This window comes from Protopterus annectens, chromosome 2.part1 (genome assembly GCF_019279795.1).
Source record: "Protopterus annectens isolate FY-2018-M chromosome 2.part1, PAN1.0, whole genome shotgun sequence".
Taxonomy (NCBI): Eukaryota; Metazoa; Chordata; order Ceratodontiformes; family Protopteridae; genus Protopterus; species Protopterus annectens.
The window spans coordinates 1129434814-1129451170 of NC_056729.1; the positions used below are offsets into that span (position 1 = coordinate 1129434814).

The 16357-nt window shown below is 37.7% G+C and overlaps 1 protein-coding gene across 2 annotated transcripts in view; it reads left to right on the top strand.

Moving 5' to 3' along the window:
* The window catches only part of TFAP2D (transcription factor AP-2 delta), a 129461-nt gene that overhangs the window by 26815 nt on the left and 86289 nt on the right, over positions 1-16357 (top strand). For both annotated transcript variants that reach the window (XM_044062669.1, XM_044062668.1), the window contains one exon: positions 7839-8004. In XM_044062669.1, the coding sequence (XP_043918604.1) occupies positions 7839-8004 (166 nt within the window). The remainder of the gene's footprint in view (positions 1-7838; positions 8005-16357) is intronic.

Genomic DNA, 16357 nt, shown 5'->3' on the forward strand with positions numbered 1-16357 from the left:
CATGTTACAGAAATTTCAGTTGAAGCTGAAACAAGTCTACTAAAATACATTATTGAGTTTCAATTTATGTGGATTTGCAGTACGATAGCTTGTAATATATTTGTATTTGGTAACTAAAGTTATTTAACATTAGCATTATCGATATGTAGTGAAGAGGGTTTTAATTATTACATTTGTTAACACTATGTAAAGTATTAAATGTGTGTACTATGGTCATCAGATGAATGACATATTTCTGTAGGCTGTCTCAGCAAGTTTGAAATGCAATTAATTTGAACAATACTATTTTGTACTTTAGAGTTAAGTAGCTTTTGTAGTGACAACTTGATCACATTTGCTTGCATTCATCTTGTTCTGAATATTAGATGAACATGTTATCTACAACCAAGAAGGTTCAAAGTGCGCAAGATTATACACTGCAACTGGATTTACTTGATATTACATTTCTGAAGAATTGTTCTTTTGTAACATGCTTTGGACATTTATCACAGCTGTAGCTCTGTGATTTTCACCCTCAGGTGTAATCAGTCACTTATAGATAATATGTTTGTCCTCATTAAATTAGACCATTTTAAGGGCACCTAGTATTAAATAATCAAATGAAATCCATATCATTAACTAAATAAGGTGAAGTAAATGAAGTTTTCCTTTGAAAATAAAGAAAACACTCCTCCTTCTGGCACTCCGATATTTAAAGGCTAGTGCTCTGTTAAAGGATCATCAATTTTTCATTTTACAGTAAAATAACATGATATATTATAAATCTTACTGTCTGAATGCTCGTCAGAAAAAATCAGAATTATATATTTTAGGGCAGAATATTTATTCACTGTAAATTTTTATTTTGTCTTGTGCTTACTACTTGTAAAATGAATTTTCCTTTATTCAGCGCTCTTCTCTACGCTTAAAATCTGTCTTAATTCTGCTTATATTGCGATGAATTAACATTATGATGTTATCATGACAGTAAATGTGCATTACATTTCATGATCACTGCCATAATTTCCAGAATTTTGTGCACAAAATACAATTTCATTTGTTAATGATCATGGATCAATGCCATTGGCTATGATTTTTAATGCTTGCAGAATGAAAGATATGGATATTCCACATACTGCTCTTATGTAAGCAATAGTAATAACAACCCCAATGCCCCTTCCAGCAGCCATTTAGAAGAGCAGCGCTTTCACTGTAATAAAAGAAAATTACACAGTTTAGAGATCAATGTCGAATTATTATCTATTTCATGAAGTGTGAAGGTAGAGTTCAGTCATGTAAAAATGTCAGTTACATTTCCTAACAACAAAAAACATTCAACAATAAAAGCAAGAAGGACATGCATGACTTAATATTACTTTAAGGTGGTAGTCAGATGTTTAAGATTCAAATTTCACTTGTAAAGTGAAAAATATATTTATTTAGTTAGTTAGTTATCTAGTTTTGCTGTGTGGACTAGAGCACTGAACATGTAGGCTCAGACAAGATTACATACATAGTAACAACAGTAAAGTAAGATTAAAGGTATAACTAAATTATTCAATATGATGACACCTGAGTGAAATATATTAAAAAATACATGCATATTTACAAGAAGGTTTAAAAAGAAATAGGTTAACAGGAAAAAGTAAAAAATATAATAAAAATGGTTCTTTTACAAAAAGCATCATCTAGGGGTCCTTGAATATTGACTCTCTTTCATTATAATGCTGATGAGCATTTTTCAGTGTGTATGCAACTGAAACTAACAGATGCATGTGACCATTCTGCTAATGCAATTTCACAACACATGTTGTAAAACTGTTTTTTGTCTTTTGTGGTATCTGATTTGCAATTTGTTGAATGTACACTAATTCACCATCAAATCCAGGTCAGTTGAAGTTTGTGTAATAGTAATTAACAGATAAGAAATGTTTAGATACCTATACAATCAAACATTAAAAAGGAACTTTCTTAGGTGAAATGTATATGTGTTTGAATTTGACATATTGCCTTTAATGAATTTATAATTATGACTATAAAGTGACCCTTGTAGTCTGTTATTTTTATCCCACATTCACAGTTGAAGGTTGTAGTCAGACCACACCTTTTTCCCATCCAATAAACTGAGACATAATCCTATAAATAGTTGAGTTCCTGACATAGACATGTCATAAGGTGTAATCAACATGCTTGTATCTTAACTTACAAATATGCCCATTCACTGCTGTTCATGTAAAGTATGTCAGTTGATAGTTATTGTAATCACCAAATCACTTTGTAGTTCTGTAACACTGTTTTTGAACTGAATGCACATATATGTGTATGATTTCTATGTTTGCATGCAACTGTGTATGTGCATGTGTGTGCATGCACCTGCTTGTGTTTATATCTATCTAGGTGTGTGTGTATGTGTGTATGTGTGTGTGTGTGTGTATCAGAATCAAAATCGCATTTATTGGCCAAGTATGCACACACAGAAGGAATTTGACTCCGGTTTCTGTGACTCTCCTAGTATGAATTACATAAAAAGCATACATATAACTACTAAGAACACGACAAATGACATACATACAACTTTTAAGAACAAGCCAAAAATAAAATATAAATATACATGTACGTATATATACAAGGGGTATACACACACACACACACACACACACACACATATATATATATATATATATATATATATATATATATATATATATATATATATATATATATATATATATATATATATATATATATATATATATATATATATATATATATATAAATATAAATGGTTTCACTTCATAATCTCAAATTCCTGAAATTCCGAATTTCACTAACCCAAGACTATAAAGTAGAACCATTCACAAAACCCAGACCCAGAATCCCGAATAACACAGTCACGAACATGCAAGTACATACACCATACACCACAAAACACACACACCATTCCACCCACAGCACACAAACCACACAACCCTACACTACAGATAAGCAGGGGGCAAGCCCCCCTGCACCCCCACATGTCGGTGGCTGCACCCCCCCATACCCCACCTACTTATATATACCAACTCCGAGGTCGCACATAACATGAAAAAAAAAAAACCTCACACCACGCCATCCTCCACTCACTCGCACACAAATACAAATCACACATACACAAACACCAACAAATCCAACACTCACACTTACACCTCCCTATCCTTACCCACACATACGACGTACAAAAACACACACAAACACTCACTCACCTGCAATTTTAGGCACCATAACACTACACACAACCATCCGAAATGCTTAAGCGCGGATTCAAGATATTCAAATTCGCTCTTATGCACTTTCGGCATTCTTGTTTTAGGCTTCATGGTCTCGAATTACTGAAATTCGAGATTTCAGTAATTCGAGATTCTGAAGTGAAACTATATATATATATATATATATATATATATATATATATATATATATATATATGTTTACCATCAAAATGTTGACAATGTTTCAATGAGTGATTACCTAAGCAAAATAAAATGCCGTAAATGACAACATTGAATAGTCACATTTACGACTTATTCAAAATGCCAACTGTTCGATGTCGACATTGTTGACATTTCCACACTGCAACATGACTTCCGATGACAATCTACACATATTTTACAGGGGAGCATCCCCCCACCCCCTGCTAATTATATATTACAACTCTGAGATTGCACTACAGTGAGAAAAATGACAAAGTTCCCGATCCCCACTGTAGTGCAATCTCCAATCAAAATGTCAGTCTCACAACAGTGAATGCACACTAGCATTCACTGTTGCGGGTTTGACATATTTTGAATCGCCATTATGATAACTTTGAAAACCGTCTTTCTGCAATCAGAGTTCACATAATGGCATTCGTGATTTTGATAGTAAACCTTTATTATATATATATATATATATATATATATATATATATATATATATATATATATACATATATATATATATATATATATATATAGTTCCCCTTCAGAAGGTTGAAAGGCTGAAATCTTGAAATGCATATGGTCAAGACCATATGCTCGAAATTTCAGAACCTCGACCTTCTGAATGGGGATCGGCATACAGTGCAGAATGGGAGATTTCCCTTTCTGCGCTGTAGTGCGATCTCAGAGTTGGAATAAATAATTAACGGGGGGTGGGGGGTGCAGGGGGGCTTCTCCCCCTGCAGAAACATTGTTTTGTGTTTTGTTTTTTTTTTTACTTCCCTTTCAGAAGGTCGAGCTTCTGAAATTCAAGCATATGGCTTTGGCCATATGCATTTCAAGATTTCAGGCATTCGACCTTCTGAAGGGGAACCATATATATATGTATATATATATATATATATATATATATATATATATATATATATATAAAAAATCATAGGATCATAGGAGGTTACTATGCTAATAGCCCCAGGGCCCTTACAAGCATAGCCAAGTGTTTATTCCCAAAAAGAAACCTCAGTCAGCACCTGTTGCACCTGTCAGTGAGAGACACAGGTGGAACCCCTTGGACAAATTTGTGGTTTCCCATCCACTCATCAAGATTGCACTTGAAGAGGGTAAGCGACATTCTCTGTTTGACGCATATAGGAAGTCTGTTCCAGAGATGGGTCAGCCTCTGTGAGAGAAGCCTGTCTCTCCAGCAGGTTTTGTTAATGTTGCATATTAGATTTAGGCCTTTCGAGTGGGTAATGAATGAGGAGTTAGACTTACAAATATAGAACATCTCTAGTAGGGCAGGGTCCGAGGTTGCCTTGTAGACGAGACACTGATCAGTTCTAAGCAATCTGTATGATGCCGAGTAGAATGATAGTGATTTGAGCCTGTCCACATAGGACATGTTTTAGATGCCATGGATTCTCTTTGTGAAGTATATCTCTGGTCTTTCAAGCTGGTGCTAGTATTTGGAGAGGTACATACCAAATGGTACGTTGTACTTAATTTTTGGCCTAATGAGGAAGGTGTACAGAGAGGTAATAACCTCCTTTTTTTTCTGGATACAATCTCTTTACTTATGAGATGAACCAAGTAAAAGGCTTTTCTGACCACTGCCACTACATGATGGTCGGATGTGAGATTGTTGTTAACCTGTGTACCCAGGTCTTTCACCACAGGTTGTGTGCTTAGGGGTTGCCATTGATGTGGTAATCGGTAGGGGCCATGTTGTTGCTGAATGGTATGATAATACATTTTCTGGCATTGAACTTAAGGCTATGACTTTGGCACCAGTCATTTTTGCTGTGAGACTGTCTTGTAGTATGTTAACATCATTTCAGGAGTCAATGACAGCACCCAACCTACAGTTGTCCACAAACCTGGTCAGCCACAGGCCTTTTGTCTTTGCCTGGACCTCTGAGAAGTAGATGCCAAACAGTAGGGCTCCCAGGATAGCACCAGTGACAGGTCTGCCTATTTTGACCTTGTGGCCACCCACCTGATGAAATAGGGATTTATGCCAAGTTATGTTAGCTGTTTGATGATGCTAAAGTGGGGGATTGTGTCAAAGGCTTGAGCCAAGTCAAGGTAAGCTGCATGTATTGACTTTCGCTCATCCAGGGCATTGGTGACAGTCTCAGAAAAGTCAACCAGCTTCAACAAGCAAGATCTGCCCTTGACAAATCCAAACTGGGTGGGGTCAAGTGCTTGGAAATTGCCTTTGTCCTTGTTTATGATCCATAATAATATGCTTCATGGCTTTACAGATCAGACTTGTCAAGCTAATGGGGGTGATAGTTTCTAGGGTCAGTAGTGGCACCACCTTTGTACAAGGGGATGATAATGGCAGTTCTCCATTCTGCTGGAATGAAGCCTGTGCTTAGGCTGAGGTTGAATATGGTGCTCAGTGGCTAAGCTAGTTCTTGCTGGAGATGGTGCAGAACACGGCCTGGGATAATATCAGGTCCCATGGAAGCTGTGTTCTTTGCCTTGTAGAGGGTCTTTAACTCTTGATCTATGGAGATGTGAGGTGCAGGACAAGTACTGGGATGTTAAATGGGCCCTTGGGGAGACAGGGAGGTTAAGTTTGCACTGAAGCTATCTACTAGCAGGCTGGCTAAGTCAACAGGATCAGTGTAAGTGGTACCGTTAAGTACTAATTTGGAACAAACCTAGGTTTTGCCATGGAAGTTCCTGATGTAACTGAAGAAGGTTTTGTAGTTTCTCTTTGTTTTTGAGGCTAGTTTTGATTCATAATTGACTTTGGAGGTTTTCACTAGTGATCTAATTTGCTTGTTGAGGCTAAGGATGGAGTATGTCCAATTGAAAACTTGTGCCTTTTTACCATTGGACAACAGTTTTTTTCTTTTGTTGTAGAGACTGTTGCTAGAGAATGTCCACCAGATAGGTTTGTGTTTCCTTGAGGAGCAGGTTTTAGTTCTGTTGTGTATGGCTGAGTCCATGCAGTTGTACAGCTGCTTGTATACTGCATTGGGGTGCATATATACATATATATATATATATATTGTGCATGTGTGTGTGTGTCTACATATCCATCTTTATATGTGTGTATGTGTGTACTTGCTTGTGTGCATGTGCACATTCCAAGATAGCATCTGATTATGATGTTCACTCACATCAGATTATGCAAGATTGCAAGATATTTTAATATGTTAAAGCTGAATGCCTGGAAGCTATTCCTTTGTTCCACTTCACATGATCCTGAAATGGGTTGTTTAACTGGAAGATATTTATGAAAAGAGTAGGAAAAGTTGCTGAATACCCTGGCCAAGTTTCCCTTAGTAGTATGAATACCACCTTAAGTCGCTCCTGAAAAGAGGCTGCTAATCTAGTGGGACTAACCAATTAACAAAGGACGGATAGATAGATAGATAGATAGATAGATAGATAGATAGATAGACAGACAGATAGATAGGCAGACAGACAGCTAGATAGATAGATAGATAAATAGATAGATAGATAGATAGATAGATAGATAGATAGATAGATAGATAGACAGACAGATAGATTAATAGATAGGTAGATCGATAAATTAAGCACAATGCCTCTGTTCTGGCATATCTTATTTTAATTTTTGTAGGCTGTCATTCGCATGCTTTTACACAATGCTTTTTTTCACCACTTAACTTTTGTATTCTGTTTTATGCAATTTCCTTTTTTTTCCAGCCGAACCTGCAGGAAATAATTGGAGTTATGATCATCCCTCTCATCTGTCCCACATTTTGTTAAACATGCCTGATTTTGCCTCATATGTTATGATCATACCTCTCATCTGTCCCAGATTTGCTAAACATGTCTGATTTTGCCTCATATTTTTGTTCTGACCCTCATAACTTTTTTTGATTTTCTGGTAAATTACTAAAGGTTACAGTCAGTCAATATTGACAGGCATTAGAGGTTTTTTTTACTTCTTATTGTTCAAAGAATGCATGTTGATACAAAACCTGTTGTTCTGTTATTTTTTAAATGGGTTTGAGTAATATTTAAAATTATCACTGACTTGGGGACTTTGTCCTCCCATATTTTTGCCTTAGAACAGAATTATTGAGCAAAGAAGTTGGGAGGAATGGTCATGGTCCATGTTTCATTAATTAACTACAGTGTCATGCATATGATGATACAGTGAGAAGTGAGGCATACTGTCATGCATTCACTCTTTACCTTGCAATATATACTGAATTAGCAGAGAAGCATCAGAAATTATTAATTTCTGTTTACAATCCCTACTACTTGCGGCAGGATGGTCATAAATGTTTTATATTCTCTGTTTGTTACTTGGAGCACAAACCAATTATTTACAAAAGACCTGTAAAGTATGCCGCAGTATTATGACAGTCAGAGAAAACAGTTTCACTCTGCAGTCTAAGATCTTTTTGCATGTGTTTGCAGGTGGAACTTGTGTTGTAAACCCTACTGATCTATTTTGCTCTGTACCTGGCCGTCTATCTCTGCTGAGCTCTACATCAAAATACAAAGTAACCATTGCTGAAGTGAAAAGGCGGCTTTCTCCACCAGAATGCCTTAATGCTTCATTGCTTGGAGGTATATTAAGAAGGTAGGATACACCTGAATACACAACATTTGCTTGTTTTTGAAACTTGGAGTTCAGTAATACTTTTTTAAACATCATAAATGGCCTTTCTGTGCTGGGATTAAATGTTGTGCTGGAATAATGGTATATAATATTTAATGCCTTTAGTAATATGTTCTGTCTATAACTATAGTTCCTGCAACTTTAATATTATTAAATAATGAAAACACTTGTCTGTCTTAAGTGAGAATGCTTAGTACTGCATCATACTTAAAAACAATCATAGAAAAATAATACAAAAATAATCAAGGATTCTTTTGCTTTCCAGCTGTCTGCTGACCATCAAGTTTTCTTTTATCAATCAGTGCCCTACTTCCCAGTAGCCATGATACAGTTGCACTAACTGCCATTCAGACAGCCACTTGGAGTTTTCTTTGACTAGCTCTGTCAGTCCCCTGTGCATGCTGACAGCATCAAAGCAGTGACATGCAATGGGCCTTGAAACTGATATTCATGACAGAGTATGTAATGTAATCATGGCTCTGCCCTCTTGTTGAATTGCCTACATATTCTTTCCATGCCCCTCTGATGCAGTCTCTTATAGAGGCATACATTTTCCAACCTTTTAGCAGAGGAGAGGTAAACACACTTAATCCTTGTCATTTCTCCATATGCCATCTCCAACAGTTGTCCAAACCATTAATAAAACACAGATGATCTGTGTGTCTCCCTAATGAAATGTCATCACTTGTAACGCCAAATGTCAACTGACCAAAAGTGAAAAAAAAGACTGGAATTGCAGGAGAAGCACAAATCCTGAACAGTGATCTTTTCCTTTAAACTTGCTTTTTGCAGGGGTAAGCCCCCCCGCACACCCCCATGTGAGTGGCAAGCCCCCCCAAGATTGTTATACTTCAGTAAAAAAAGAATATTCTGAGAAATGTCCATATCGGACTTGGTATATAGAAGTCCATTTTTTTGTCAATTGTCTCTGTATTTCAGGATTTGCCCATGTGGGTTCTGACTTTTTAAATGGTTACTCATCTGGGGTTGCCTCAAAGACTTTATCCCTCCTCTGTACTACTGGAATTTGTCCTTAATCAAGAAGCCTTTTACTTTGCTTAAACTAAAGAATATTGCATAACTTTTGCTTTTCTTTTGTGTTACAGTATCAGTGATCATTGTTTCTTCTGTGGAGAGATTTCAAATGTTCATCACTAGATCACTGTTGCAGTAGCATAATGCTATATGGGACAAATCTCACCAATGATGTCAGACATCCGCTTAGTATACAAAAGCTTGTGGGCACCTTCCTTGCACTCAATATATCTGTTGAAGAGTCAGAGCATGCTAATAAAAAAGGGGTCTATATTATATCCTCGAATGCTTAAAAAAGCGAACGCTGATTGATCAAACTTATTTTCGCGAAACTGCAAAATATCGAAGCAGCAGAAACTCGAATTTTTTCTTAGGGAAAGAATTCGGTTGTCCATTTCTGTTGCTTCGGTATTTTCAGTGTTATGGTGGAAAGTTACCAGTCGGATTCAGGTAAGTGTGCGATTGTGTGGATGTCAGTGTTAGGGTGATTTAGGTGAGTTAGGGTTAGGGCTCGGGTTAGGTGTGTGTGCGATTGAGTGGACATGAGGGTTAGGGCGGATTTAAGTGAATTAGGGTTAGGGAGCGGGTGAGGTGAGTGTGCGATAGTGACGGACCTTAGGGTTAGGGTTTGGGTTAAGGTAAGTGGGTAGTTAGTGGTGTGTGCATAGTTTAGTGTAGGGTTAGGTATTAGATTTTAGGTGTATGTGTGTGGATTTCTGTTTGTTTGGTGTGCTTGTGTTGTGTGTATGTGTTTTGGATCAGCAATTTTTTTCCCTGGGAAAAAAAATCGCTGATCTGACAGTTCGAGATTGTAAGCTTTCGCTTAAATTAGGTCGATCAATCAGCGTTCGCTTTTTTAAGCATTCAATGATATAATATAGACCCTATAAAAGATATGCATGAGCACCAAAATCCAGAACTTTCTTGCCTTTGAAAAATGTCAGTCAAACTCCTCTTCTATACTGCATTTTACTGTCGCTGATTGTCTCAGTTTTCAGCTTTCTGGGCAGATAAGTACCTCTTTGGGGACCTTCCTTTATTTTTTCACTAAAAAATGTTATATTTTCTCTTATGTCTGTCAGAATGGGAACATGTGCATGTTGTAGACAGATCACATACAAGGACTCCCATACAGCCTGTGTCTTCTATATTAGAGAATCACATGACTTCATTTCATGTGATCTTTGTCTATCCTTTAGCTTGTACCTATTTGAAGCTGGCTGAATATACACAATGTTTTCTTGGAAAACTGATGACTCAAGGCCCTTGATTAGATCTTCATTTCTACAGAATCCTCTTTATTAAATGCCTTCCATCAGTCAAAAAAGGAAAAAAAAATTAAAGAGGGTACTGGAGGGTCTTGCTTTGACATTTTTTTCCATTCTAGTGCTGATGTACCTGCTTTGGTAGTCTCGGAGCCCTTGGGCCATCCATCCAATCCTACCAACTTATCTGGTATTAGTGATTGGGAAGCAGCTAAGGGTCAGGAGTCAGGTGTATCTATTCAGAATGTTTTCAGTTCTGCCTGTTCTTCTGCAAATGCACCACTCCCCAGCACCCAAGAGGCCTGATAGGTTATCTAAAGTTAAACGAAGGAAAACATAAACAAATGGATGAGACTGGTTAAACATACAAGATGATACGTTTCAGAGGCAAAATGTAACAATCAACATGACAGTTTAAAATACTTTAATAAAACAAATGATAGACACAAGGGTAAAAAATAAAAATATATATAAAAGATTGGTGCTTTTACGCCCTCTCCAGGTGCTTCTTCAGATCTAAAACAAAAATACCAGACATTGCTTAAATACATTATTTCAAATTTACCACTTCAAACCACATGATTTCAATAGCGGTTTTAAAGGGACATACTCATTAAGCCCTTTACCCTTAGCACCCCGTGACTCCAATATCCATTTAGTTTCAACACACAGTTTTCTTTTTAACATCACCATGTCTGATACCTACTTTAAATAATTCCAATACAGAGAATTTAAAGTTGTGATTACTGCCAGCAGTTAAAACATGTTTAGATAGTGTTCTTCCTATCCTGTTTATTAACATTATAGATGTGTTCACATATGCATTCCCTTAAAGTCCTATTAGTTTTACCAACATAGAAACTTTCACATACAGTACAAACAGCCAAATATATTAAATGTATTTAAGCAATGCCTGACTATTCTATTTTAGATGTGAAGAAGCACCTGGAGAGGGTATGAAAGTGTTAATCTTATATATATATATATATATATATATATATATATATATATATATATATATATATATATATACATTTATTTTTTTACCCTTGTTTCTATCATTTGTATTATTAAAGTGCTTTAAACTGCCATGTTGATTGGTTACATTTTGCCTCTGAAAGGTTATATAAAGTGTTTGAGACTCACAAATACCTATTCGGGAATCCACCCATGAATCCTTCTGTAATCTCCATGGATAAAGAGAGTACTTCCAGGTCCTTGGCTTCCTCTGATCCAGAACTTAATGAGAAGGACAGCAGGGCATTTAATACATTTGGACAGAAGGTGAACGCGTCCTCAACCATGATCTTTACTGCTATCATTTGCTAGACCATATGGCCTAATACTTCCTTTTTATTTATTTATTTATTTTTTTTTTTCTGTCAGGCAACAGATTCTTTCTTCCTTACTTGCTTCAGATGCTAAATCTTTCCTTTCTAACCTGATTTCTTCTGTAACACTGGTCACAAAATATTCCATCAAGTGCTTTTAGGATGCAGTTGATGCATTCTTTTAAGCAGCAATTACTGGATCTGTATTGCATTGACATGTTTTGATTGGGATACAGAGCCTCCCCAAGGATGTTAAATCTCAAATGATCAATGCCCCTTGGAGAAAGATGTATTTTTTGGAAGTTCCTCAGCTGAGTTACTAAAACATTTAGAAGAAAGGGGTGAGTTAATGCAAGAATTAAAACAGCTTTTCCTGTCACCTTTTCCTGTTGCCTAACCCTAAAAGTAGCAGACACTATCCTTCTAGCCCTGAAACTTTCACCTCTTGTCAGAAAACAATCCAAGCAGGGTCAGCTGATATCAGGTAAACAGCAATATAAAAAGATGGCTAGGGGAATGACTCCCAAGGGCTATTCCCAGCCTAAAAAGTGTGCAAGACTATGTAAGCAGACCCCCTCATGAATGGATGTTAAACCCAGAAATTTTACAGGAAACTGTTCACCTGTGGGGAGCTCCACAAAAGATCTGTTTGCCTTCAATCACAACAGACAGTTACATACATTTTGTGGCAGAGCTTCTTGCAAACAGGCCTGGAAAATAGATGCTTTTTCTTTCCCATGGATAGGAACATTCCTTTATGCTGCCTCCACTTTCCCTTGATTATCAGATTCCTACTAAAGATCAAGCAGACTTCTCCCAAGCTTCTTCTGGTAACTACCTTTTGGCCAAAACAAGATTTGCCCTCCCTTCTCATGCACTTGGCAAGGATCAGTTAACAAAACCTTCCTTCTGCATGGATATACTCATGTAGGACAAGAAATCTCTCATACACCCCAATTTTCTGACCCTGCATGTGACTGTTTGGATGATATTTTTCTGATCCCATTCAGGCACCTGTTCTCAGAGGACATGCAACAGATACTGAAGGAGGCTAGAAAACCTGCTTCTACAAAATCATATTTAGCTAAATGAAAGAGATTTTGTAGTTGGTGCCATAGTATAGGCTGAGATCCAGCCCAGGCAGGGACTCCTCTGGCACTCCAGTACCGGTGTGAATTTCGCAAATCTGGCCTGTCTTACACTTCTATCAAACTACATCTTTTGGTCATTTCAGTCTATCTGCCATTAGATCTCCTCTTTCTTCTTCTTTTTCTTGTCAGGTCAAGCAGTTTTGAAATGGATTTACAAGTTGTACCAAATAGAAAGAAGGTGGATCCATTCTTTTTAATTTTGCATTGGAGAAACTAACTTTATTTCCATTTGAATCTGCAGTTAGTACTTCCCTAAAGTGCCTTACCTCAGATAACTTTACTGATTGCTCTAACTTCAGCTAGAAGAGTATCTGAGTTACAAGCCCTCGTGTCTGTTCAGCCCTCTGTAGTCTTTTATAATGATAGAGTCCCTCAAGTGGTTTCTGAGTTTACTTTGTATCAGTCTGTTCAGCTTCCTGTTTTCTTTCCCCAGCATAAAACACAGAACATAGAGGTAATCCAGAGGGTTCAAGTGAAGTCTGGTATCCCACCTGTGACTCAGAGAGTGACAGGACTAGCAAGAAACAGAGTATAAAGGATAAGTCCATATAAAATCCCTTTACCTAGCAGATCTAGGAGACTCTCTCTCTGATACCCTCCCTGTGGGAGGAATAAAGACACCTTGTTGAAGTTTCAGTAGTTTATTCAGTTAAGTAGGTAGAGGGATAAGTGTTCTTAAAATAAAGGAGAAACAATTTTGCATTCACTGGATGTCCATAGACAGCTCATATACTTTCTCAGTAAGACAAAAGATTTCGGATTGTCAGGCTAACACTTTTTTTCAGCTACAATGCCTTCCACACCTTCAGACCACAAAATGAATGTGTGAGAACCAAAGAAGGTAGTATTTCTATCTATATTAGCAATACATTTATCTCCCATCTAGTTAGACTGGAAAACTCCATGGAGTTACTCCAAGTTCAGGTTACTGTATGAAAGACCCCCTGTGATGTTCCCACACTGAGCTAGTAATCAAGGAGCCTGAATCCTCACCACTTGACACTGGAGAGGGACGTTCACTTGGAATACAAATGGATGCACTCAGTATTTCCAGATGTAGACCTCTCTGCGTCAAACACAATTTCCCCTAAGAGCATACAGGGAACACACACGGTCTGGGGTCTAGATCTCTTTATCTATCACCCTCCAAGTCCCAAATAACACTCCCCGCTAGTACAGTTGCAGGGTTAGGTCCTCCGCTGAGTGTCCAAGCCAAGTCCTCCAGTATCCTCTCTGTGAAACTAGTGGTTTGTGTCTCTGCACCAAGTAGCTGACACACACACACACACACACACACACACACACACACACACACACACACACACACACACACACACACACACACACACACTGTGAGATTTGATTTTTCACACACACACACACACACACACACACACACACACACACACACACACACACACACACACACACACACACACCTGAGAAAGGCTGGCACAGATTTACCTGCTGTGCCTCCTTCTGCCCAGAGTATAAGGTAGTTATTCCTGGCACCAGACACTCCACAATCAGATACTCTAAGGCTCTTAATAAAGGGTGTCCAATTTTATGGTGCAATATTAATACTAATACAAATGGTAGTAGTTGACCAAGACAGCTAGGTCTTCAGGAGTGTCCCACACAGTGTTACCAAATAAATATAAGCACTCTCAAAGGTTAAATACTTTCTAAAAGAACCACCGATAATAAAAGTTTTAAATATATTTAATAATAAATAATAAAAGAGCATGAAATACTGAATATATATTTACAGTAAACAAAAGAGTTTAAATCACAGGAAATATTGAAAACAACATTGATGGACAGACTCAGACAAATAAAGAAAAACAATATCAAAACTAGGCTTCACTATATTTTTCTGACTGAATCTAGGAGAATTACTATTCCCTAGTTACTTATTAGAGCAAGGCAGATGATGTGGTGAATGGTCCTTCTTGTTAGCAAGCCTAAGACAGAATTCTCATACTAAGAGATTTCTCTTTGTAATATCTAAAATTTCCAAGATGGCTGGCAGAATAACCTCATCTGGTCACCTGACTCTAGGTTCTCACACCATTCTCTTTGGAAGCTTGAGACAGAATGTTAGCATGGATGTGATAAGACACATATCCAAAGTTTTGCTGATGTTCATGGCAGTGTCTGGGGCTTCCCCTCTTCTTTACTGATGAACAAAGGCTTCTTCCAGATATGCCATCTTGAGTCCTATTCAGAGCTGTGAGATAAGCACTTTCATTGCCCAGCAGGTGGTCCAATTAACAGCATGTTTCTTAATGTAAGAAGTAAGCTAGCTGTTCAACCCCTTATCTTCCAATGTCATTTGCTAACATATATACATATAGTTTCACATGTATATTCCTTATCTGCCCATCAGAACCCACTTTTGATGCATTTTTTTAACACTAGCAACTTTAAAAACACATTTTGATTTTTCAAATGCCATACGGTTCTAATACATTTGTAACATAAGCATCTGCACAAATCAGTTTGATATTCAAATGTCATACAGTTCTAATACATTTGTAGATTTGTAACACAAGCATTTGTGCAAACCAGTTTGATATTGAAATGCCATGCAGTTCTAATACAGTTGTAACATAAGCATCTTGTATAAATCAGTTTGATTTGCAAAGGGCGTATCATTCTTTACAGAACTCCAGCTGGCTATGCTGGCACTCGCCTATATCATCATATCTCTCCTCCCTTTAAAGACTCAAGCTAGTTTTTCAAGTGATCCTTGAGAAACAAGGGTTTAGAGAAATAAACCTATCTGGGAATATGTTACCCCATTCCTTCTCTTGAGAGCCCATCTGCATTGGCAATGCTGACTCTATTACGGTGCTGCATTGTCATATCATATGCTGCAACCGTAGACTCCACCATCATAACTTGAGATTTTTTTGGCTGCCTCCCTGTAGTCATAGATCCCCCTCAGACTCCCGTTGCCTCCTACTGGAAATACTTAGCACAAGGGCCTCCCTGTCATGGCTAGGTTTCATCATGTTAACTTGGTACAATGTGTGCCCCTGCCTCCTGCCTAGCAGTTCTACCATGTAGTTAACATCACTGACCTTCTTATGACTTTGAAGTGTCCCTCCACCTTATTGTGTCTGACAGGAATGAGCACTATACCCTGCTGTCCCACAGCATACTCTGTGGCTCAAGCATTTCTGTCATACCAGACCTTTTTCTGTCATTGGGCTCCTGCCAGGTTCTCCTGGGACAAGCCCATGAGCTCCCTAAGCCTTGTCCTGAGGTTTAGGACATATGCCACAACAGAATCCTTGTGGGATACACCCTCACTCTCCCACTCATCAGAAATTAAATCTAGAGGTCCCCTCACCCTGTGCTCATACGGCAACTCAAAGGGAGAAAAACCTGTGGATTCCTGGGGCACCTCCTTGTATGCAAACAGCAGATGGGGCAAATATTTGTCCCACTCTCTCTTAAACTGATCTGCAAATGCTGGTAGCATGGTCTTTAGCATAGAGTTTATCCTCTCTACAAGACCATTAGT